General features: G+C 51.7%; 1 protein-coding gene across 3 annotated transcripts in view; it reads left to right on the forward strand.

The window, feature by feature from the left end:
* LOC139235034 (lysyl oxidase homolog 2-like) overlaps window positions 1–25,015 on the forward strand; it is a 97,119-nt gene extending 72,104 nt beyond the window's left edge. For 2 of the 3 annotated variants that reach the window (XM_070866135.1, XM_070866137.1), the window contains 8 exons: window positions 2,377–2,525; window positions 5,840–6,007; window positions 7,990–8,155; window positions 9,554–9,797; window positions 17,177–17,292; window positions 19,416–19,552; window positions 20,584–20,695; window positions 24,797–25,015. In XM_070866135.1, coding sequence (XP_070722236.1) covers window positions 2,377–2,525; window positions 5,840–6,007; window positions 7,990–8,155; window positions 9,554–9,797; window positions 17,177–17,292; window positions 19,416–19,552; window positions 20,584–20,695; window positions 24,797–24,876 — 1,172 coding nt within the window. In that variant the 3' untranslated portion in view covers window positions 24,877–25,015. The remainder of the gene's footprint in view (window positions 1–2,376; window positions 2,526–5,839; window positions 6,008–7,989; window positions 8,156–9,553; window positions 9,798–17,176; window positions 17,293–19,415; window positions 19,553–20,583; window positions 20,696–24,796) is intronic. The other variant, XM_070866136.1, reaches the window with a different exon arrangement.
* The last annotated feature ends 937 nt before the right edge of the window (window positions 25,016–25,952 follow it).

The following is a 25,952-nucleotide window of genomic DNA, read 5'->3' on the forward strand; positions in this document are numbered from 1 at the left end:
AACAGGCCATTCGGCCCAACCAGTCCATGCTGGCGTTTATGCTCCACTCGAGCCTCCTCCCGTCTTTCCTCATCTAAATCTATCAGCATAACCCTCTATTCCCTTCTCCCTCATATGCTTGTCTAGCCTCCCCTTAAATGCATCTATAGTATTCGCCTCAACCCCTCCCTGTGGCAGCGAGTTCCACATTCTCACCACTCTCTGGGTAAAGAAGTTTCTTCTGAATTCCCTATTGGATTTCTTGGTGACTATCTTATATTGATGGCTTCTAGTTATGCTCTTCCCCACAAGTGAAAACATTCTCTCTCTATCCACTCTATCACAACTTTTCATAATTTGAAAGTCCTCTATCAGGTCACTCCTCAGCCTTCTTTTATCAAGAGAAAAGAGACCCAGCCTGTTCATCCTTTCCTGATGAGGTATACCCTCGCATTTCTGGTATCATCCTTGTAAATCTTCTCTGCACCTCTCTGGTGCCTCTACACCCTTTTTATAATATGGCGACCAGCACTGTACGCAGTGCTCCAAGTGTGGTCTGGCCAAGGTTCGATACAGGTTTAGCTGGTTTATACTCTGGTACATTGCGCGCTGAACCCCTCGGCGATCGACACCAGAGACCAAGTGCGAGCTGCAAGGACACTTGCCTTCTGTATGATTTGTCGCGCTGCACAGAGGGAATAGCAAGCTCTGCAGGTCGAATGGGAGGTGGATCAGTCCTCTGTAACCTGTTGCATCTCGCCCACCAAGTTTGGCCTCTCTCCACAAGACTGAGACAGGAAACTCGTGTGGCCGCCTTGCCCCTTCAGTACTGGTCATGGTGTGCAGCACTGGTAAAGCGAACTGCTGCCCCGCCTCTGCCCCTGCCTCGGCCGGCCAGCACATTCTGCAGCACGGTTAAGTTAAGGTTTCCCTCTGGAGTGCATGGCCCCTTGCCTGAAGCCCTCGGAGTGCTTCTTGGTTCTACCTTGTTTCTTTGTTTTTGTATCCAGCACTTCAGCGGTTGGCCCTGACTGTGAGCCAAACCTCCCGCTCCAGCCTTTCAGCAAATTCCTGACTCCCGGCCAATGTGGACCTGGCTCCTCCCAGCATTCCCCAGCCCGCAGTCAGACCTTCCACTGACGGACCAGGCCACTTCTCCGGTTCACAACCTGCACTCCTTCCTCTTCGTCTGTCTGTCTCTCTCTCTCTCTCTCTCTCTCTCTCTTTCTCTCATTTTCCTCTCTCTCTCTCTCTCTCTCTCTCATTTTCCTTCTCTCGCTCTCGCACACGTTCCCTCCCTTTGTCTTCTAGTTTTCCTCACTCCTTTCTTTCTCTCCTTCCTCTCTTTCTGAAATTTAAATTCAGTTAATTAAATAAATCTGGACTTTAAACAAAAATGCTAGTGTCAGTAATGGTGACCATGAAACTACTGGATTGTCATAAAAACCCGTCTAGTTCACTAAAGTCCTTTTAGGGAAGGAAATCTGCCGTCCTTACCCGGTCTGGCCTATAGGTGACTCCAGACCGCTCTTTATCTCTCTGTCTCTTTTTTTCTCTCCCTCTCTCCCTCCCTCCCTCTCTCCCTCCCTCTCTCCCTCCCTCCCTCCCTCTCTCCCTCGCTCTCTCCCTCCCTCTCTCCCTCCCTCTCCCTCTCCCTCTCCCTCGCCCTCTCCCTCGTTAGCTACATTATGAGAAAATAAGAATTATGAGCAGGAATAGGCCCTACAGCCCCTCGAGCCTGTTCCACCATTCGGCCCCTCGATCATGGCTGATCTTCAACCTCAACTCCACTTTCCCGCCCGATCTCATGATTCCCCTAGAGTCCAAAAATCTATTGATCTCTGCCTTGACTGAGCCTCCACTGCCCTCTGGGGCAGATAATTCCAAAGATTCACAACCCTCTGAGTGAAGAAATTTCTCCTCATCTCAGTCTTAAATGGCCGACCCCTTATCCTGAGACTGTGCCCCCTGGTCCTGGACTCTCTGGCCAGGGGAAACAACCTCTCGGCATCCACCCTGTCAATCCCCCTCAGAATGTTGTATGTTTCAATGAGACTACCTCATTCTTCTAAACTCCAGAAAGCATAGGCCCAATCTAATTTATATCCCCCCTTAACTCATCATTCATCAAGGAGAGATGGTGGGACCTGACCCAGAGGAGTATCTTGGTCCCAACGATCCGTGAGTTGGCAATGGGAGATTTTACAAAGTAGACTCAGGTGGGGGAACAGCGAGCGAGAAAAGCCCCTGACACGAGTGGACCTTGAATCTCCTCAGGGCTGCATTAGTGAAATGTTCTCACACCAGGGTCTGCATTGCCTGTCACTGGTTACCTGCCTGGGTTGAACACCTGTCCAATGCTCCGATCTCACCGGCTCCTTGTACTCTCTCTCGCAGGAATCGGCTTGCCCCATATGAATGAAGTGATGTGCACGGGCTTTGAGAGGTCCATCACTGACTGCAATTTCAACCAGGACAACCTGTGTAACCACGACGAAGACGCCGCAGTGCGTTGCAACATCCCTGCCATGGGCTTCGAGAACCAGGTAGGTTCAAATCTCTTCTTCGGACCACTGCGGCTATTCTGTTCCTGTGCACAAAAATACCAACTGCAACTTGCAAGCTAACAAGTCCCAAGATGCTTCACAGGGGCGATATCAGACAAAATTTGACACTGAGCCACAGAAGGAGATATTGGGACAGGTGATCAAAAGCTTGGTCAAAGAGCTAGGTTTGAAGGAGTGCAACGGAGGTTCACCAGACTGATTCCTGGGATGGGGCGGATTGTCCTATGAGGAGAGATTGAGTAGACTAAGCCTATGTTCTCTCGAGTTTAGAAGAATGAGAGGTGATCTCATTGAAACATACAAAATTCTTACAGGGCTTGACTGGGTAGATGCAGGGAGGATGTTTCCCTGGGGCTGGGGAGTCTAGAACCAGGGATCACTGTCTCAGAATAAAGGGTTGGCCATTTAGGACTGAGATGAGGAGAAATTTCTTCACTCAGAGGGTGGTGAATCTTTGGAATTCTCTGCCCCAGAGGGCTGTAGAGGCTGAGTCTTTGAGTATATTCAAGACTGAGATCGATAGATTTTTGGATTTTAAGGAAAGTGAAGTTGAGGTCGAAGATCAGCCATTATCTCATCGAATGGCGGAGCAGGCTCGAGGGGTCGAATGCTGCTCCTAATTCTTATGTTCTTAAAGGAGGAAGGGGAGGCGGAGAGGTTGAGGGAGAGAATTCCAGAGCTCACGGCCCAAGCAGCTGAAGGAATGGTGGAACAATGGGAGAAACATGGCACTGTGTATCGAGCATGCTCCTCTCTCCCATTCCTGGTGTCTCCCTGTGCACCGTATCCCGACTGAGTGAATGGCCAGGGTACCTGGTCAAGGGGTTCAGCTGGTGGTGACCTGTGTCTGGTTAGTAGTTGCAGAAATAGCCTGAGGATTTTCCCTTCTGTACCTCGCTCACTCCCTGCTTGCATTGTGTTTTGTATTTTCCTCCACAGAACCACCCCCGCCCCACCAACGGTGTAGCTGAGCACAAGATCACAAGGCAAATACAGCCGGAGAAGCCGTTCGTCCCATCATAGGTCATTCATCCCGAAAGACCCTAAAGTCAACCCAGTGTAGTATCAAGTTGCTTGTTAAATGATTCCAAGGTTTTCACCTAGTTCCTCTCTCCCTGATTCCATTCCAAGTGTAGCTCGCTCTGTGTGAGAGAACCTTCTTAATCTCAGTCCTGCTGTGTTGTTCGACCCAAGCAGGACTTCCAACCCCATTTCCTGTCTGGGAGTAAGACCAAAGACTTCCCTCTCCTCTGCCCTTAGCTTGGTCCCAGCACTGCTGACGCTTTCTCCATGCTTTTGTTACCGTTCTGCATTGCTCCCGATTTCAAAATTCTCATCCTTGTTTCCAAATCCCTCCATGGCCTCGCCCCTCCCTATCTCTGTAATCACCTCCAGTTCCACAACCACCCCTGTCGAGATATCTGCGCTCCTCTAATTCTGCCCTATGGAGCATCCCTAATTATAATCGCTCAACCATTGGTGGTCGTGCCTTCAGCTTAGTTGGATAGACTGGATGCGGAGAGGATGTTTCCCCCTGGCTGGGAAGTCTAGAACAAAGGGTCACAGTCTCAGGATACGGGGAAGGAAATTTGGGCCTGAGATGAGGAGAAATTTTTGCACTCAGAGGGTGGCGAACCTGTGGAATTCTCTACCACAAAAGGCTGTGGAGGCCAAGTCACTGAATATATTTAAGAGGGAGATAGATAGATAGATTTCTAGAAACAAAAGCTATCAAGTGGTATGGGGAAAAGGCAGGAATATGGTGTTGAGATAGAGGATCAGCCATGATCATATTGAATAGCGGTGCAGACTCGAAGGGCCGAATGGCCTACCACTGCTCCTATTTTCTATGTTTCTTAAGCTCTGGAACTCCCTCTCTAAACCTCTCCGCCTCTCTATCTCTCTGGCCTCCTTTAAGAAGCTCCTTAAAACCGACTTCTTTGACCAAGTTTTTTGCCCTAATATCTCCTTATGTGGCTCGGTCTCAAATGTTTTGTCTTATGAAGTGCCTTAGGATATTTTACTAGGTTAAAGATGCTATATAAATGCAAGTTTTTGTTCTTTATCTCCAACCTCAATCCTTCAGAAGACAAAACTTCTCAAACTCTGGCACCCATCTCCTGGCCCACACTGAGTCCAACTTGCCTCATCCCAGCTGACCTCCATTTGGGACTCTCCAAACACCTTGACTTCAAATTCCATGTCCCCGTTGACTAATTTCCCCATGGCTTTGCCCCAACCCACCTCTGTAAGCTGCTCAGCCATGTATCACCAAGTCTCTCCACCCTTGTTGCTCATTTTAAAATCGTTCATCAGATGATCTTACCGAAACATACAAGATAATGAGGGCGCTCGACACAGTGGATGCAGAGAGGATATTTCCATTCATAGGGGTAACTAAAACTAGGGGGCATAGTCTCAGAATAAGGGGCCACCCATTTAAAACTGAGATGAGGAGGAATTTCTTCTCTCAGAGGGCTGTAAATCTGTGGAATTCTCCACCCCAGAGAGCTGCGGAGGCTGGGTCATTGAATATATTTAAGGCGGAGATAGGCAGATTTTTGAGCGATAAGGGAATAAAGGGTTTTGGAGAGTGGGCGGGGAAGTGGAACTGAGTCCATGATCAGATCAGCCATGATCTTATTAAATTGTGGAACAGGCTCGAGGGGCCAAATGGCCTACTTCTGCTCCTATTCCTTATGTGGGCGTCGCTGGTAAGGCCAGCATTTATTGCCCATCCCTAGTTGCCCTTGAGAAAGTGGTGGTGAGCCGCCTTCTTGAACCGCTGCCACTTTTTTTTTTTGGAGTGGTTGGTACAACTGAGTGTCTCGCTGAGCTATTTCAAAGGGCAATTGTGAGTGCACCACATTGCTGTGGGTCTGGAGTCTCATGTAGGCCCAGACCGGGTAAGGATGGCAAGTTTCCAGTAACAGCACTGTGGGAGCACCTTCACCACACGATTAGACTAGAGAGACACGGGGCCACGATTAGACTCCCAGAAACACTGTTGTGCCATCCTGGTCTCGTGTAGCGGGCTGTGTCCCCGCACTTGGTGTCTGCCCTCGCTGGCTGTTCGCGGACTGACGACCCTGGTGCCGATAAATGTCTGACACCCACACCCCCGAGACCAAAACAAACACAGCCCGCGGGGAACGAGTGTTGGGGACAATGTCAGGGAGACAGACCTCTTGTAGAAGAAGTGTCGTCTTGGAAGGGCTGGCACGGCCACGGCCAGGACCTGCTGCTAACGCTCTCGCTCTCTGTCTTGTTTCCTCGCGCCGCCCTGCGCACAGATCCGCCTGGCCGGGGGGCGCACGCCGTTCGAAGGCCGCGTCGAGGTGCTGGCCAAGAAGAACGGTACCCTGCGATGGGGGACGCTGTGCAGCACCAACTGGGGCATCGTGGAAGCCATGGTGGTGTGCCGGCAGCTGGGACTGGGCTTCGCTGACCACGCGCTCCAGGTACGTTGCCGTCTCGGGTCTTTGCCGTCGCCAGCGTTACGCCCGAGCGAGACGGGGCAGCTGGCAGCAGAACATTCCACAAGCTCAACCATAAACCAACGCAGGCAGGAGTTTGGCTCATGCACAACAAATGTCACCCAGATGTGCAAAGTCATGTTCAACTTGTATTTTGGTTAGACCACACTGTAATGCATTTGCTTCATGGGTTCTTCGAGAATTTATAGCAACACATTGCTATTAAGAACTAGTTGGTTTATTAGCAGACGGTTTAACAATCACACTGCACATTACCAGTTCATCCACCAGGCTCACAACCAACAGGCTCATTTTGGTCCACTGAACCCAACTGGCTGGGGTTTTATTGAACCTTGTGAACATCACGTGACTGGCTAAGCCACTCACAATGCAACAGCTCCACAACTATTTTGATAGAACAATAAATCAAGTGCCCCCTACTAGAGGGGCACTAAAACCGACAAATTAATCAGATTAACTTTTAAATTAGTGGTTCAAATTAAAATTTGGCTGCCGGAGGTGATGATGCACTCCAGTCCCTCCGGCGCCCACCTATAGCGGAAGGCCGCAAGCGTACCCTGGCTTGGATAGACCCGCGGAAGAGAGTCGGGCTGAACGACCCCCTCGACCGCCCGCTTCCTGGACCAGTTAATGGCCCCCTTGGCCATGCCCAGGAGCAGTCTTTCGAGGAGGCCTTCCGACTTGCCCGCTCCCCTCCGCGCAGGGTGCCCAAAGATCAGGAGTCAACAGCTCTCCAAACCTGTGAGCATACTCACCGGTGCACGCATTACAGATGTAGAGGCACGGGAGAAGGTGTAAACACGTTTGACTAGAATGATACCAGAACTGGGATGTTAGACCCATCAGGAAAGACTGCAGGCTGAGGCTCTTTTCTCTAGAAAGAGAAGACTGAGGGATGAACTGATAGCGGTCTTTAGGAAGGGGTTCGATAAGGTAGGCACAGAGAAGATGCTTCCACTTGTGGGAAGTCCAAAACTAGAGGCCATCAATATAAGATAGCCACAAATAAACCCCATGGTGAATTCAGGAGAAACTTTCTTCCTCAGGGAGTGGCCAGAATGTGGAACTCGTTACCATAGGGAGTGGTGGAGGTGCAATGAAATCTCTTGGAATAGATCCGCCCAGAGTTGGTAAGCCCTCATGGCTACTCAAGAGGCTCCCAAGCCCACTGGTCATTTTGCAGGATGACGTCATCCTCCCTTCCGTATCCTGTGAGCATCTCTTTTTTTTTGTTTTTTTTCCCCCGGGATGAGGTGCGGGTGAGGGCTGAGCGAATGGAGAATGGGGTGGGCAGGATGTGGGACTGAGGGGCGGGTCGGTGGGGTGTGAGGTGCAGTCAGAGGAGACGACTACACCAATGGCTTGGAACAAACCCCTTGACCTGATTCACCCAAGGATCCGTGGAGGCATGGGAAACTGGGGTACGCAAGGTCCTAAATCACGGGCATCTGAACCCGCTTCTGGTTGATTTGCCCACCCTTCAGATGTGGGCGTCGCTGGCAAGGCCGGCATTTATTGCCCTTCGCCAGTTGCCCTTGAAAAGGTGGTGGTGAGCCACCGCCTTGAACCGCTGCAGTCCCATGCAAGTGACTTTTATTTTGTCGTGGTTGATACAACGGAGTGGCTCGCTGGGCCATTTCAGAGGGCACCCGAGAGTCGACCATATTGTGTGGGTCTGGAGTCACCTGTAGGCCCAGACCGGGTAAGGACGGCAAGTTTCCAGCAACAGTACTGTAGGGAGCACCTTCACCACACGGGACTGCAGCGGTTCAAGGAGAAGGCGGCTCACCACCACCTACTCTGGGGCAACTAGGGACTGGCAATAAATGCCGGCCTTGCCAGCGATGCCCACATCCCGAGAACGAACAATACGAAAGACTATGCAGGTTTTCCCCGGGTGTTCCCGCTCGCTGATACTTTACCGATTGTTCGGGGTTTGTTCTCAGGAGACCTGGTTCTGGAAGGGGGATCAGACTGCGGATGAGGTGGTGATGAGCGGCGTCAAATGTTCCGGCACGGAGATGTCCCTCTTCCAGTGTCTTCACCACGGCGAGGCTCTCGACTGCCCCACCAGGGGGGGGCACTTCGCTGCGGGCATCTCCTGCACTCTCAGTAAGTCCCTCCTTTCCTCACCTTGCCTACGTTCGTTCAGCTGAATCAACGAAGACCACCTATTTCCACCTCCGCCCCTGCCTCAGCTCATTCGCTGCTGAAGCCCTCATCTATTCTTTTGTTACCTCCAGACTTGACCATTCGAACGCACTCCTGGCTGGCCTTCCACATTCTACCCAATGTAAACCGGAGGTGATCCAAAACTCAGCTGCCCCCGTGTCCAAACTTGCACCAAGTCCCGCTCACCCATCACCCGCTGTGCTCACTGACCTAAATGGCTCCTGGTTAAGCAACATCTCAATTTCAAAATTCTCATCCTTATTTTCAAATCCCTCCATGGCCTCGCCCCTCCCTGTCGCTGTAATCTCCTTCAGCCTCACGATCCCCGAGATGTCTGCGCTCCTCAAATTCTGCCCTCTTGAGTATCCCTGATTATAATTGCTCAACCCTCGATGGCCGTGCCTTCTGTTGCCGAGGCCCCAAGCTCTGGAACTCCTTGCCTAAACCCCTCCGCCTCTCTTTCCTCCTTCAAGACGCTCCTTAAAACCTACCTCATTGACCAAGCTTTGGTCACCTGTGCGAATTTCTATTTATGTGGCTCGGTTTCAAATTGTTTTATCTCATCATGCACCTGTGAAGCGCCTTGGGACGTTTCACTATGTTAAAGCTGCTATATAAATACAAGTTGTTAATAACTAACGGAAAGCTCTCAAGCCTGCAGTGCGGGCTTGTCACAGGTGAATGATGCGGTGGAAGATTTCGATGAGTGTCAATGGGCCAAATGCCATTTCTCCTCCTTGACCTCTTGAGCCAACACGTGTGACTGAGGATTGAAAGAGCTTTGGGGGGAGGGGTGAAGGGGCCGCCTGCTGACCTGCTCTGGCAGGGAGCGAGTCCTGATGGATGAGAACGTTCCCGATCTGATTCCCAGTCCGTGCTGTTTGCTGCAGAGGGACAATTGGTCTCAGTCCACTGGCCCAGTCAGGGGGAACTATCGAGCCGGGTTCCTGTCCTGGAGTGTGATCCTGTCTCCTGCTGGGCCGCGCTGTGTGTCTGGAGATCGAGTCCTGCAGCTGTGACTCCCTCCAAGGCCATCACCATCGAGGCGCGTGCGCAACTGGAGAATCGTAATCCAGGAGGAATCTGAGCCGTCAGGGGAGGGTGGGGGCTGGGAGGGTGGGTGTTGGGGAGATTGGGGGATAGGGTGGGGGTTCAGGGGACGGTGGAGTTGGGGAGATTGGGGGAGGGTTGGGGTGTCGTGGGGTTGGGGGGGGAATTGGGGGATGTTTGGGAGATTGGGGGAGGGGGTGATTGGGGAGGGTGGGGATTGGGGGGGGTTGGGCATTGGGGGGTTGGGGCCATCTTCCAACATTAACACTTCTGTCCTCTTGTTTGCAGCGGCTTCTGACCTGGTGCTCAATGCCCAGGTGGTGGAGGAGACCACGTACCTGGAGAATCGGCCCATGGTCATGCTGACCTGTGCCATGGAGGAGAACTGCCTGACCAGCTCCGCCGTTGGGTTGCCGCTCCTATCCAGCTATCGTCGGCTGCTCCGGTTCTCCTCCCAGATCCACAACAACGGGGAGGCGGACTTCAGGCCCAAGGCAGGCCGCCACGACTGGGTGTGGCACGAGTGTCACCGGTACGTGTCTGCTCCGATCTCCCCGCTCCGGCACCGGCACGATGGGCCGAATGGCCTCCTTGTGGTTGAACAGCGCTGCGTGTCGTGTCGCCTGTTCTAACATGGGTTGCCATGGCAACTGCGCCCGTGATTCTGCCCTCGCATTAACACAAGATAATCTTCAGGGGTCGACTGCAGACAGGTAATAGAGTAGCCCATTGGTCCAGTGTATCACAGTGCACTGACATAAGAACATAAGAAATAGGAGCAGGAGTAGGCCATACTGCCCCCCGAGCCTGCTCTGCCATTTAATATGATCATGGCTGATCCGATCATGGACTCAGCTCCACTTCCCTGCCCGCTCCCCATAACCCCTTATTCCCTTATCGGTTAAGAAACTGTCTATCTCTGTCTTAAATTTATTCAATGACCCAGCTTCCACAGCTCTCTGAAGCAGCAAATTCCACAGATTTACAACCCTCTGAGAGAAGAAATTCCTCCTCATCTTAGTTTTAGATGGGCAGCCCCTTATTCTAAGATTATGCCCCCTAGTTCTAATCTCCCCTAACAGTGGAAACATCCTCTCTGCATTCAACTTGTCAGGCCTCCTTATAATCTTATACGTTTCGATAAGATCACCTCTCATTTTTCTGAATTGCAATGAGTAGAGGCCCAACCTCCTCAACCTTTCCTCATAAATCAACCCCCTCATCTCCAGAATCAACCTTGTGAACCTTCTCTGAACTGCCTCCAAAGCAAGTATATCCTTTCGTAAATATGGAAAACAAAACTGCATGCAATATTCCAGGTGTAGCCTCACCAATACCCTGTATAACTGACCATCTATTGGACAGTGTATCGCGGTGCACTGACCATCTATTGGACAGTGTATCGCAGTGCACTGACCATCTATTGGACAGTGTATCGCGGTGCACTGACCATCTATTGGACAGTGTATCGCGGTGCACTGACCATCTATTGGACAGTGTATCGCGGTGCACTGACCATCTATTGGACAGTGTATCGCGGTGCACTGACCATCTATTGGACAGTGTATCGCGGTGCACTGACCATCATTGGACAGTTTATCGCAGTGCACTGACCATCTATTGGACAGTGTATCGCGGTGCACTGACCATCTATTGGACTGTGTATCGCGGTGCACTGACCATCTATTGGACAGTGTATCGCAGTGCACTGACCATCTATTGGAAGCCGATAGCCGAGAGGTGAGAGTGCAACAGACTGAGCCATTGTCTTGAACAGCAGGGGCTTAAAACCACTAATCCAGACTCCGAAGCAGGTCTGCTCTGTGGTGCAATGAATAGCACATTGGACTTCTAATTAATGGTCAAAAAATCATTGAAAGGTTGTGGGTTCAAGTCCCAGCAGTGTTGTTGTTTAAAGTTGTGGAAAGCTCACTGTCGAGGTCACATGTTGAATGTGAATCGTTCGTTGCCAATACCTTGGGGAAGGTCATGGATAAGACCCGATCACTGCCCTTGTAGGGTGTTACTGGATGTGGGTGAGGATGTCACCAGGGATATGGTCCAGGCAGCAGCAAGGAGCAGGAGAAACAATCCTGTGGATGGAATGGGAATGACTTCTGGCTGGCTTGGTGAGCTCAATGGGTGAGATAAAACAAGGAAACTCTCAACCCGATTCACACTGCTCTCCCACCACATGAATTCTATTTGGAGAGAGGTTTAGAGGAGACTTGAGGGGAAATTTCTCCACCCAGAGGCTGATGGGGGTCTGGAGCTCACTGCCTGAAAGGATGGTAGAGGCAGAAACCCTCACCACATTTAAAAAGTACTTGGATGTGCACTTGCAGTGCCGTAACCTACAGGGCTACGGACCGAGAGCTGGAAAGTGGGATTAGGCTGGGGGGCTGTTTGTCGGCCGGCACGGACACGATGGGCCGAATGGCCTCCTTCCGTGCTGTAAATTTCTATGATTCTTTAACAGACCCCCGAACTGTTTACAGTGCAGTAACAGACCAATTCCCACTTCAGCCTGTGCTCTCTGAAACTGCGCCCTGTTTCAGCTGAAAACATTGCAGTTTAAATATAAGATCCTTGATTGAAATGTTATGTGAAAAAAGTGACGTTGGCCCAAATATGGTGTAATGACAGAGCAGACCTGAGGTCAGAGGCTACAAAGTAGAAAATAAGCCGCAATTACAGGTAAACTCCTGCCCAAAATATATCAACAAATATCAGCAAAAAAAAAACTCTGAATCAATTTGACACTAATTCATGTTGCTTTCATTTAATTGTTGGCTGTTTGTATATTTTTCAAGGGGTGAGCTGCCATTTTTCATTTCCAGGAGATGATGCCCATTTTTGTGTCATTGACCACTCCCGCATCAGGCAGTCAATTTTCGCACGTGTCAAAGTTCTGTGTTCTTACGGATGAGACATTAAACCGAGGCTCCCGTCTGCTCTCTCAGGCGGACGTAAAAGATCCCACGGTCACTATTTCGAAGACGAGCAGGGGAGTTGTTCCGTCAGTGTCCTGGGGCCAATATTTAGTCCTCAACCAACATCACTTTAAAGAAAACAAAAAAATTATCTGATCCCCGATCTCGGCTCTGTTTGTGGGAGCTTGCTGTGCACAAATTGGCTGCCGCCTTTCCTACATTACAACAGTGACTACACTCCAAAAAAAAAGCGCTTGGAATCATAGACATTTACAGCAGGGAAGGAGGCCATTCGGCCCATCGTGTCCGCGCCGGCCGACAAAGAGCTATCCAGCCTAATCCCACAATCCAGCTCTCCGCCCGTAGCCCTGTAGGTTACAGCACTTCAAGTGCGTATCCAAGTACTTTTTAAATGTGGTGAGGGTTTCTGCCTCTACCACCCTTTCAGGCGGTGAGTTCCAGACCCCCACCACCAATAGTTCTCCTCAACTCTCCTCTAATCCTTCTATCAATCAGTTTAAGTACTTAATTGGCTGTAAAGCACATCTGGGAAGTCCTGAGGTTGTGAAAGGTGTTTTTTGGCCAGGGACTCCCAGGTGTCAGTGGGGATGTTGCACTTTGTCAGGAGTGCTGCTTGTAGCATAGAACTCCCTCAGCACTGTGCCAGAGTGTCGGCCCGGATGCAGTGCTCAGATAGGGCAGAGGTCTTTAGAACTGTCAATATTTGCAAGTGATCAATGGGGCTGTGTTAATATTTGCATGGGTCTGCGGGAGTGTGTCACCGTGTGCAGAAGGGTCCCTAGGAGGGTGTCAGTTTTGAAGGGGAGTTAACCAGGTATAAAAACAGTGGTAAACTGCTCCTTCACAGTGCATCATCATCATCATCATAGACAGTCCCTCGGAATCGAGGACGACTTGCTTCCACTCTTAAAATGAGTCCTTAGGTGGCTGAACAGTCCAATACGAGAGCCACAGTCCCTGTCACAGGTGGGACAGATAGTCGTTGAGGGAAAGGGTGGGTGGGACAGGTTTGCCGCGCGCTCTTTCTGCTGCCTACGCTTGGTTTCTGCATGCTTTCGGCGATGAGACTCGAGGTGCTCAGCGCCCTCCCGATGCACTTCCTTCACTTAGGGCGGTCTTTGGCCAGGGACTCCCAGGTGTCAGTGGGGATATTGCGCTTTGAGGGTGTCCTTGTAACATTTCCTCTGCCCACCTTTGGCTCGTTTGCAGTGAAGGAGTTCTGAGTAGAGCGCTTGCTTTGGGAGTCTTGTGTCTGGCATGCGGACGATGCAGGGCCATGTGAGCAAGGGTTTGCTACACTTGCAATGGTTTTTGTTCCAGCCTGTAGGACTGCATGACTCCTGCCACCAGGGGGCAGTGCTGCTGCCGGGTTGGTTCAGGAAGAGATTTCAGGGGCAGCGGCGCCGTCTGCTGGCAAGAGAGTCACATTGCACCATGACCTTAATAACTCTATACCGACAGGGGGATGTCTCAGAATATATAGACGGGGGCATGTTTTCAAATCTGGCCCTTTAGAGTCAAGGAACTTGAATATTTCAAGCGTAAATTGTTGCACTTGTTTGTATCTGGAGGTCGGTTGCTCTCCTTTACACCTTGCGGGACAACATTGGTGTGAAAGATGCTATAGCCTCAGGATGTCGCAAAGCGCTTTGCACCTAATTAACTGCCTTTGCAGTGTTGTAATGTGGGAAACGCGGCAGCCAGTTTGCGCACAGCAAAATCCCACAAACAGCAATGTGACAATGACCAGATAATCTGTTTTTAGGGATTTTTTTATTGACTAGCTTGTAGTTCTGGTCTCCCCCAGAAGTAGAAACATCTTCTCTACGTCTACCCGATCGAACCCCTTCATAATTTTGAAGAACTCTATCAGGTAACCCCTGGTCTAGAGAAAAGAGCCCTAACCTGTTCAGTCCTAAGTTGAAGAGAATTTACCATTGTCTGTTGATTTAGGAATCGGTCCAATGTCTAGAAATTTCTGCTCTTGATACGAGACAATCTGTTTCCCATTATGTTAGTGGAGTTTCAGCTGGTTTAAGATGGACTCGATGCCTGCTTATGATAGACAGTTTCTTAACCGATCAGGAATAAGAGGTTATAGGGAGCGGGCAGGGAAGTGGAGCTGAGTCCATGATCAGATCAGCCATGATCGTATTGGGTGGCGGAGCAGGCTCGAGGGGCCGTATGGCCTACTCTTGCTCCTATTTCTTATGTTCTTATGTTAAGCAGTGGAACAAGGAATATGCAAGGATGAGTTACAAATTGCTGTTGGTAATATCTCGACTCATGGATAATTTGGACAAACTCTACACTGACTGCACTACGGCATATACATTCCCCTGTTTTGCTTGAGATTATTTTTGCATGTGTGTCTTTGACCTAGTTCAGTCGGAGACTTTCTCTGCCTTCAGCTCACTCGCACCTGCCATCTTTGGATTTTCAGCCCCAGCGACCCTCTGAGGCAAAGTGCCCTCTTAATTTCTTTTTCTGCGCATGGTCCCTTTAAATTTGCTGCACGCTATCCCTTTAAATTTGCTGCACGCTATCTTCCAGCCACAACTGCGTGTGAGCAGCCTGCGTGGGACCTCCCGATTCATGTGCGCCTGCGCAGCTTACATTGCCCCGAGGCGTGTCCTGTCCCACTGCCCATTTGCAGTCATGGAGTTGTGCTGCGCGTGGGTGGGGGGGGGGGGCATTCGGCCCACCGTGCCTCTGCCAGCTTTCTGCAAGAGCTATCTGTCTTTGCCCCCCCCCCCTCTTTCCCCGTACCCTTTAAAATGCTTTCTGTTATGTCTGTGCTGTACTTATGAATGACTCCACGAAGCAATGTGTTGTACTCAAACTGTAGTGACCTTGGTCCTTTATTGCAAACTCCAAAGTGAGGCACAAGTATGGTGTGCAGCCTTTTATACTGGGCCCTGCCACCAGGGCAGGAAACGCCGGTCTCCACCAGTTGCACCCTCTAGTGGTACCAGCATGTATATACACAGTGTAAACCTTATTGAGAGTACATCAGGAAAACAAGTCTCCATCTTATGCAACCACACAGTGACTACACAGAGAGTACATCCATAGTCTGCATATACAACACTTTCCTTACTCCCTTTTAAAAGCTGTTGTGTATTCTGCTTCCAGCCTGTTTCTGATCCGGCATCCCATGTCCCAGCAATGCTCTACATAAACTAAATTTCCTAATCTCTCCCCATGATCTCTTGGTCATGATCTTGAATTAATACACTCACTCGCGAACTAGTAGAAATCAATTTCCTCGATTTTTCACCTTACGAGAAAGGGGAAAGAGCGGGGAAATGGATGGCTCTCGCGGAGAGTCGACGCGGGCATGGTGGGCCGGATGGCCTCCTGTGCCGTGCGGTTCTATGATTGTGGATGGGCAGAGAGACAGGAGGCGTCAAATTCTTTGTCTCATAATACTCCTGTGAAGCGCCGTGGGGCATTTTACTACGTTAAAGGCGCGATATAAATACAAGTTAATTTTTGAATACCTTTATCAGATTTCCCCGTTAAACATATTGTTCCCCATATGAAATAAATCCCAGTTTCTCTAATTTATTCAGTTACCTTGGGCCTCTGCTTCCTGATGTCATGGTAGTGAATCTCTTCTGGGCCCTCTCGGCGGCCTCAACATCCTTTCTAAAGTGAGGTGGCCAAACTGGACACGCTATCCTAACTGTGGTCTAACCAGTGATTTGTACATGGTATAGTTTTGCTGGCTGTTGGGTACAAATTCCACTCACTCCCAAATGTCTCAACTGGCCTCCAACACAACCACGGGAGGTGACTCTGCACTTTACTTTGGCTGATGTGTGCTTACTGAGCACAGGCCAAAGTTATTGTTAGACTCTTTCTGATTCAGGAAGATGGATCAACTGAAGGAGAGGTGCGGATGGTAAAAATCCTCTCGCAATTAACTGGGAAAACAAGACTCCCATCAAAATAGCAAGAGTCAAAAGGGCAAATACTGCGGATGCTGGAAATCTGAAGTACAAACAGAAATACTCAACATGCTACGCAGCATCTGTGGAGAGATATAAAAAATGAAAAACTGGACACAAACATACAGCTGTCAGCAAGCGGGAGAGAAAAGATAGGTTCGAGCTTTGAGTGAGGCCCTTCAACCACTGTATCTCTCTGGCTTGTGGCTTGGTGGTGAATAACTTGATCCCAAACTAGCCACGAGAAATGGCAACTTAGTTAAATTTACTCTACGCAGATCCGGCACAGGCACGATGGGCTGAGTGGCCTCCTGTGCTGCATCAACAGCACACATTCATATTCAGGTCTTCAACGTAGCAAGGCATCGCACAGTGCTTGGCGAAGGGGTTTGAGCACTCGAGCAGGAGTTGGGATAAGAGCCAGGGGTGTGGCTCCCAGTTAAGCAATGCCTCGATTTCAAAATTCTCATCCTTATTTTCAAGTCCCTCCATGGCCTCACCCCTCCCTATCTCTGTAATCTCGTTCAGCCTCACAACCACCTGAGATATCTGCACTCCTCTAATTCTGCCCTCTTGAGCATCTCTTGATGATAATCGCTCAACCATTGGTGGCCGTGCCTTCTGCTGCCTGGGCTCCAAGCTCTGGAACTCCCTGCCTAAACCTCTCCGCCTCTCTACCTCTCTTTCGTCCTTTAAGATGCACCTTAAAACTGACCTCTTTGACCAAGCTTTTGGTCACCTGCGCGAACATCTACTTATGTGGCTCGGTGTCAAATTTATTTGATTTGTCTTAAAACACTGCTGTGAAGCACCTTGGGACATTTCACTACGTTAAAGGCACTATATAAATACAAGTTGTTGTTATATCTCTTTGCCCCCTCCCCCACTTGTCATTCGAGGGAACTAAGATTCAAGTTGGCCCCCAGTAGGGTAATTGAGGGTTTGAAGGGTGAGGCCGAGATGAGATTGAGAAGCCTGACTGTTTTTCTTTGCCCAACCTGCAGGCACTATCACAGTATGGAGGTGTTTACAAACTACGACCTCCTGACACTCAATGGATCCAAGGTTGCAGAGGGACACAAGGCCAGCTTCTGCCTGGAGGACACGCAGTGTGACTCGGGTAACGTCACCTCCCAGTATGTTCATGGATTGCCGTGAGGCCCTGTAATGTATTTGCTTTGTGGGTTCTTTGCTTAAGAATTCATAGCAACACATTGCTATTAAGAACGAGTTGGTTTATTCGCCAAGGTTTAACAATTACACTCCACATTACCAGTTCGTCCATCAGGCTCATAACCACCTGCCTCATCGTGGCGCCCCCGAACCCAACTGGCTGGGGTTTTATTGAGTCTTGTGAACATCACGTGACTGGCTAAGCCACTCCCACCTCAACAGCTCTACAACTATTTTAAAGTTGAACAGTAAATCAAGTGCCCCCTGATTAAAGGGGGGCACTAAAACCGACAAAATAAACCAATTAAACTTTGGACGTTACTGGATCAAATTCAAATTTGGTTGCCGGGGGTGATGACGCACTCCAGTCCCTCTGGCGCCCACCTCTCGTGGAAGGCCGCGAGCGTACCGGTGGACACCGCGTGCTCCATCTCCAGGGACATCCTGGCTCTGATGTAACCGTGGAAGAGAGGCAGGCAGTCGGGCTGAACGACCCCCTCGACCGCCCGCTGCCTGGACCGGCTGATAGCCATCTTGGCCAGGCCCAGGAGCAGTACAACAGCTCTACAACTATTTTAGTTGTCCACTTTAATCAAGTGCCCCCTGATTAAAGGGGGGGGGGGCACACTCCAAAAACTTTTCAAGTGTCCCCTTGTTTTTTTTGTGTGTTTTTTTGAGGGCACAAAAACACAAATTATACAAGTACCCCTGGCTAAAAGGGGTGGGGAGGGCACTAAAACCAACAAACTTAAACAAATTAAACTTTGGACATGGTTCAAATTAAAATTTGGTTGCCGGGGTTGATGATGCACTCCAGTCCCTCTAGCGCCCACCTCTCACGGAAGGCCGCGAACGTACCAGTGGACACCGCGTGCTCCATCTCCAGGGACACCCTGGCTCAGATGTTACCGCGGAAGAGAGGCAGGCAGTCGGGCTGAACGACCGCCTGGACCGGTTGATGGCCACCTTGGCCAAGCCCAGGAGCAGTATAACAGCTCCACAAACCTGTGCATACATTACAGGCCCCAATTCTCCAGTTACCTTCCAACACGATGGACGAAGGGTCGCTAATGAGAGGGCACAAATTCAGATCAGCCATGATCTTACTTGAATGGCAGAGCAGGCTCAAGGGACTGAATGGGCAACTCCTGCTCTTATTTCTTATGTTCTTATCCAAGGTGATTGGCAAAAGCACCAGGGCTGACTTGAGGAAAAACCTTTTCATGCAACGAGTGGTGAGGATTTGGAATGCACTGCCTGATAGGGTGGTGGAGGCAGATTCAATCGCAGCCTTCAAAAGGGAATTATATAAATACTTGAAGGGATATGGGGAAACAGCGGGCGAGTGGGACTGAGTGGGTTGCTCTTTGAAAGGGCCGGCGTGGACTCTATGGTCTGAATGGCCTCCTTCTGTGCTATACTATTCTATGATTGTATGATAATTGCCACTGGGTTGTCATGGAAATAGAAGCAAAGACTTGTATTTCTATAGCGCCTTTCACAACCTCCGGTCATCCCAAAGCGCTTTACAGCCAATGAAGTACTTTTTTTTTTTGGAGTGCAGTCACTGTTGTAATGTGGGAAACACAGCAAGCTCCCACAAACAGCACTGTGATAATGACCAGATAACCTGTTTTTGTTATGTTGATTGAGGAATAAATATTGCCCAGGACACCGGGGATAACTCCCCTGCTCTTCTTCGAAATAGTGCCATGGGATCTTTTACGTCCAACTGGGGAGAGCAGACGGGGCCTCGGTTTAACGTCTCATCCGAAAGATGGCACCTCCGGCAGTGCGGCACTCCCTCAGCACTGCACTGGGAGTGTCAGCCTAGATTTTGTGCTCGAGTCCCTGGAGTGGGACTTGACTCCACCACGTCTTGACTCAGAGGCGAGAGTGCTGCCCACTGAGCCACGGCTGGTGACTACCTTTCAAATTAAAATACTTCATTGGCTGTAAAGCGCTTTGGGATGTCCTGAGGTTGTGAAAGGCGCTATAGAAATGCAAGTCTGTCTTTCGCACCTCTCTCTCCACACCGTGGTGTTTAACGCCGATATGTCTGTGTTCCAGAGGAGCAGAAGAACTACCAGTGCGCCAACTTTGGTGAGCAGGGCATCACAGCGGGTTGCTGGGACACATACCGCCATGACATCGACTGCCAGTGGATCGATGTCACCGATGTCCCCCCAGGGGAGTACGTGCTGCAGGTGAGCTCAGCCCTTCCTCGGCCAATGGGGGAGCTCCCCGCGCTGGGCGGGATCACCTCCACCTGCCGTCTGCCGGGCTCGCAATCGAAGAAAGACTTGCATTTGTATAGTGCCTTTTCACCACCTCAAGACATCTCAAAGTGCTTCACAGCCAATGAAATACTTTTGGAGTGCAGTCACTGTTGTAATGTGGGAAACACAGCAGCCAACTTGCGCACAGCAAGCTCCCACACACAGCAATGTGATAATGACCAGATTATCTGTCTTTTGATATGTTGATTGAGGGATAAATATTGCCCAGGACACCTGAGAGAACTCCCCTGCTCCTCTTTGAAATAGTGCCATGGGATCTTTTACATCCATCTGAGAGAGCACACGGGGCCTCGGTTTAAGGTCTCATCTCAAAGATGGCACCTCCGATAGTGCAGCACTCCCTCGAATGTCAGCCTAGATTTTGGTGCTCAACTCCCTGGAGTGGGACTTGAACCCACAACCTTTCTGACCCAGAGGCAAGGGTGCTGCCCACTGAGCCACGGCTGACACTTAGAGATTTACAGTGATTGGCAGAAGAACCAAAGGTGACATGAAGTAAACCTTTTTACGCAGCGAGTGGTTAGGATCTGGAATGCGCTGCCTGAGAGGGTGGTGGAGGCAGACTCAATCGTGGCTTTCAAAAGGGAATTGGATAAGTACCTGAAGGAAAAGAAACTGCAGGGCTACGGGGAAAGGGTGCGGGAGTGGGACTGGCTGAAGTGCTCTTGCAGAAAGCCGGCACGGGCTCGATGGGCCGAATGGCCTCCTTCTGTGCTGTAACCATTCTGTGATTCTATATTTGGGGAGGAAGATACCCTTTCCCCACCCAACCACTCTCCTGCCCTTCTCCTTAAATGATAGGGGCTTCCGATAGGAGGTGGGTGGGTTGCCGTTCCTGCTCTCTGCCCAGAGCTTGTTGTGATGTGTGTGTGTGTGTGGGGCCTGTTTCTGTTCAGTGAGTGAGGCCTGGTCCTGAAGGTGTGTGCTGTGCCCTGCAGGTCATCATCAATCCGAACTACGAGGTGGTGGAGTCGGACTACAGCAACAACGTGATGAAATGCCGGCTGAAATTCGACGGGTACCGGGCCTGGACTTACAACTGTCACACGGGTGAGCAATGCAGGGGACGCGCTCTCCACACACAGAGACCCCTCACCCCACCTACCCCCCCGGAGTAAAGTCAGCCAATCCATAGTCTGGCCCGTGGGAACAAAGGCTGCCCATTGTCTCACTGAGAGAATCGAGGGTCCCTGACACGTGTTGGGAGGTGCCCCCTACTGCACACACTCCAACTGTGGTACCCAGCGAGACGTGCTCTCTTTCGCTCTCTCTCTCTCTGTCTCTGTCTCTCTCTCTCTCTCACTGTCTCTCAGTGTCTCTCTCTGTCTCTCTCTGTCTCTCTCTCTCTCTCTCTCAGTGTCTCTCTCTGTCTCTCTCTGTCTCTCTCTCTCTCTCTCTCACTCTCTCTCACTCTCTCTCACTCTCTCTCTCTCTCTGTCTCTCTCTCTCTATCTATCTATATATATATATATATATATACCGTATATACTCGCATATCCTACGATCTCACATATCATGCGACCCCTAAATTTTCGTCCCCAAAACATGATTTTATCATGTATGTTGAGATACCAGATGACACTAGGCTAGGCTTTCAAACAAGTTTAACAAGTACCCAACACGTAACAAGTACCCTAACACATAACAACGATCGAACACAGATCTTAACACCCAAATCATGAAACAACTCTTCCGCCGTAAACAACCGAATGAGAAACAGCTGTTTTGCATTCTACCCTTAGCCACTATGGAGAAAAGATCTGCGAAGAAATATACTGCCAAATTTAAGCTGCAAGTTGTTGCCGAAGCGGAACAAAGCAACAACGTTAAAGCTGCAAAGCTGTTTGGTGTCGGAGAAAGCTGTGTCCGAAACTGGAGAAAACAAAAAGAAAAATTGAAGGAAACTCCTTCCTATAAATGCGCAAATCGCGGGTCGAAATGTCATTGGCCGCATTTAGAAGATAAAGTATCAAAGTGGGTGTCCGAAAATCGAGAAAATGGTTATATTATAACACGATCTAAAATAAGACTTTATGCTTTACGAGAAGCAAGAAAAATGGGCATTCGTGTGTTTACTGCAAGTCCCGGATGGTGTACGCGGTTCATGAAAAGACATGACTTTGTGTTAAGAAGAAAAACAAAAATTGCACAGAAACTCCCAAAAGAATTAGAAGAAAAAGTGACTAGTTTTCAAACATTTGTGTATCAGCAAGTAAAACAGCAGTTTTATCAAAATCATCTTTATTTGATATACATATGTACTATTTGACTTACCGTAAATGGATACGGTCTGCTTAACAGCCTAACAGCCCAATCTTGGCCAGCACTTCACACCCGCAAATTTTGTATCTCGCGTATCATGCTACCCCCCAAATTTAGGTTACAATTTAGGTCTTCAAAAGTCGCATGATACGCGAGTATATACGGTATATATATTTCTCACTCTCTCTATCTCACACTCTCTCTCTATATCTACATGTCTCACTATCTCTCTCTCTTTGTATCTCTCTGACCTCTGTCTCCCTCTTTCTCTGTCTCTCCCTCTTTCTCTGTCTCTCCCCCCCCTCTCTGTCTCTCCCCCCCACTCTCTGTCTCTCCCCCCCACTCTCTGTCTCTCCCCCCCCTCTCTGTCTCTCCCCCCCCTCTCTGTCTCTCCCCCCCCTCTCTGTCTCTCCCCCCTCTCTGTCTCTCCCCCCCCGTCTGTCTCTCCCCCCCCTCTGTCTCTCCCCCCTCTCTCTGTCTCTCCCCCACTCGCGCTCTCTCGCCCCCCTCTGTCTCTCCCCCCATCTCTGTGTCTCCCCCCCCTCTCTGTGTCTCCCCCCCTCTCTGTGTCTCCCCCCCTCTCTGTGTCTCCTCCCCCTCTGTGTCTCTCCCCCCTCTGTGTCTCTTCCCCCCCTCTGTCTCTCCCCCCCCTCTCTGTCTCTCCCCCCCTCTCTGTCTCTCCCCCCCTCTCTGTCTCTCCCCCCCTCTCTGTTTCTCCCCCCACTGTCTCTTTCCCCCTCTCTGTCTCTTTCCCCCTCTCTGTCTCTTTCCCCCTCTGTGTCTCTCTCCCCCACTCGCGCTCTCTCTCTCCGACACTCGCGCTCTCTCTCTCCCCCACTCGCGCTGTCTCTCTGCCCCACTCGCGCTGTCTCTCTGCCCCACTCGCGCTGTCTCTCTCCCCCACTCGCGCTGTCTCTCTCCCCCACTCGCGCTGTCTCTCTCCCCCACTCGCGCTGTCTCTCTCCCCCACTCGCGCTCTCTCTCTCCCCCATTCGCGCTCTCTCTCTCCCCACTCGCTCTCTGTCTCTCTCCCCCACTCGCGCTCTCTCTCTCCCCCACTCGCGCTCTCTCTCTCCCCCACTCGCGCTCTCTCTCTCCCCCACTCGCGCTCTCTCTCTCCCCCTCGCGTTCTCTCTCTCCCCCACTCGCTCTCTCTCTCCCCCACTCGCTCTCTCTCTCCCCCACTCGCTCTCTCTCTCTCCCCCACTCGCTCTCTCTCTCTCCCCCAATCACGCTCTCTCTCTCCCACTCGCTCTCTCTCTCTCTCTCTCTCCCCCCCACTCGCTCTCTGTCTCTCTCTCTCCTCCACTCGCTCTCTCTCCCCTATTCGATCTCTCTCTCTCTCTCTCCCCCACTCGCTCTCTCTCTCCCCCACTCGCGCTCTCTCTCTCCCCCACTCGCTCTCTCTCTCCCCCACTCGCTCTCTCTCTCCCCCACTCGCGCTCTCTCTCCCCCATTCGCTCTCTCTCCCCTCCCATTCGCTCACTCTCCCCTCCCATTCGCTCTCTCTCTCCCCCACTCGCTCTCTCTCTCTCTCTCTCTCCCCCGCTCACTCTCTCTCTCTCTCTCTCTCCCCCCCACTCGCGCTCTCTCTCCCCCCCACTCGCGCTCTCTCTCCCCCACTCGCGCTCTCTCTCCCCCACTCGCGCTCTCTCTCCCCCACTCGCGCTCTCTCTCCCCCACTCGCGCTCTCTCTCCCCCACTCGCGCTCTCTCTCCCCCACTCGCGCTCTCTCTCCCCCACTCGCGCTCTCTCTCCCCCACTCGCGCTCTCTCTCCCCCACTCGCTCTCTCTCTCTCCCCCACTCGCTCTCTCTCTCCCCCACTCGCTCTCTCTCTCCCCCACTCGCTCTCTCTCTCTCCCCCACTCGCTCTCTCTCTCTCCCCCAATCACGCTCTCTCTCTCCCACTCGCTCTCTCCTCTCTCTCTCTCTCCCCCCCACTCGCTCTCTGTCTCTCTCTCTCCTCCACTCGCTCTCTCTCCCCTCCCATTTGCTCTCTCTCCCCTCCCATTCGCTCTCTCTCTCCCCCACTCGCTCTCTATCTCTCTCTCCCCCACTCACTCTCTCTCTCTCCCCCACTCGCTCTCTCTCTCTCTCCCCCACTCGCTCTCTCTCTCTCTCCCCCACTCGCTCTCTGTCTCCCCCACTCGCTCTCTCGCTCTCTCCCCACTCGCTCTCTCTCTCTCCCCCACTCGCTCTCTCTCTCTCCCCACTCGCTCTCTCTCTCTCCCCCACTCGCTCTCTCTCTCTCCCCCACTCGCTCTCTCTCTCCCCCACTCGCTCTCTCTTTCCCCCACTCGCTCTCTTTCCCCACTCGCTCTCTCTCTCTCCCCCACTCGCTCTCTCTCTCCCCCACTCGCTCTCTCTCTCCCCCACTCGCTCTCTCTCCCCCACTCGCTCTCTCTCTCCCCCACTCGCTCTCTCTCTCCCCCACTCGCTCTCTCTCCCCTTCCATTTGCTCTCTCTCCCCTCCCATTCGCTCTCTCTCTCCCCACTCGCTCTCTCTCTCTCTCTCCCCCCCACTTACTCTCTCTCTCTCCCCCACTCGCTCTCTCTCTCACTCCCCCACTCTCTCTCTCTCTCCCCCACTCGCTCTCTCGCTCTCTCGCTCTCTCTCTCTCTCCCTCTCTCGCTCTCCCTCTCCCTCTCCCTCTCCCTCTCTCGCTCTCCCTCTCTTCCCCTCTCCCTCTCACCCTCTCTCCCCCTCTCTCCCTCTCTTTCTCTCTCTCTCCCTCTCTCTGTCTCTCCCTCTCTCTCTCTGTCTCTGTCTCCGTCTGTCTCGGGGGTTGGGTGGGTGAAGTGGGCCCATGGTGGGTGGGGAGGCGAGCCGTCCCGCGGCTAACCACCGCTCCACACGATAACGTCAGATCATCTTTCTCTCCTTCCAGGTGGCTCCTTCAGCTCCGAGACGGAAGAGCAGTTTGACCACTTCCCCGGGCTGATGAACAACCGTCTGTCGAACTGGTAACACCCACGATGGAGCTCGAGTCTTCAGTCACGCTTACCGAAGGGGATGCCCAGTTACATACTGTCAATGGCGGAGACTGGCGCTGCACGCGTGGTTGTCAATGCAATATTGGTGCTACAGTTCCCACGGCAACGATAACGCGTGCCGCGGGGAGGGGGGGGGGAGGGGGGAGGGGGGGGGTAAATTACCGTGGGGTGAGGTTGGCTCCATCCAATTTAGCTACACGCTGTACCCGACCAATCTTCAACAGCACAAACACGCACACTCACACTCACACACACACAATGCACACGCTCTCGCTCTCGGTCATGCTCTCGGTCACGCTCTCGCTCTCGCTCACGCTCTCGCTCTCGCACACACTGTCTCACATGCACGCACACTCTCGCACACACACACACACACACACACACACTCTCTAACACTCTCTTACACTCACACCCACACCCTCTCTCACCCGCACCCTCTCTCACCCACACCCACACTCTCTCTCACCCGCACCCTCTCTCACTCACACCCACACCCTCTCACACCCACACCCTCTCTCACCCACACCCACACCCTCTCTCACCCACACCCACACTCTCTCTCACCCACACCCACACTCTCTCTCACCCGCATCCTCTCTCACCCACACCCACACTCTCTCTCACCCACACCCACACTCTCTCACCCGCACCCTCTCTCACCCACACCCACACTCTCTCTCACCCGCATCCTCTCTCACCCACACCCACACTCTCTCTCACCCACACCCACACTCTCTCACCCGCACCCTCTCTCACTCACACCCACACCCTCTCACACCCACACCCTCTCTCACCCACACCCACACCCTCTCTCACTCACACCCACACCCTCTCACACCCACACCCTCTCTCACCCACACCCACACCCTCTCTCACCCACACCCACACTCTCTCTCACCCGCACCCTCTCTCACTCACACCCACACCCTCTCACACCCGCACCCTCTCTCACTCACACCCACACTCTCTCTCACCCACCCCCTCAAACTCCACACCGGCCAAAATTCCGCACCTCGGCTTCCGTCTCCGGCTGCGTCTCTCTCGGTTCCC

This window comes from Pristiophorus japonicus, chromosome 22, assembly GCF_044704955.1.
Source record: "Pristiophorus japonicus isolate sPriJap1 chromosome 22, sPriJap1.hap1, whole genome shotgun sequence".
NCBI classification, from domain to species: Eukaryota; Metazoa; Chordata; class Chondrichthyes; family Pristiophoridae; genus Pristiophorus; species Pristiophorus japonicus.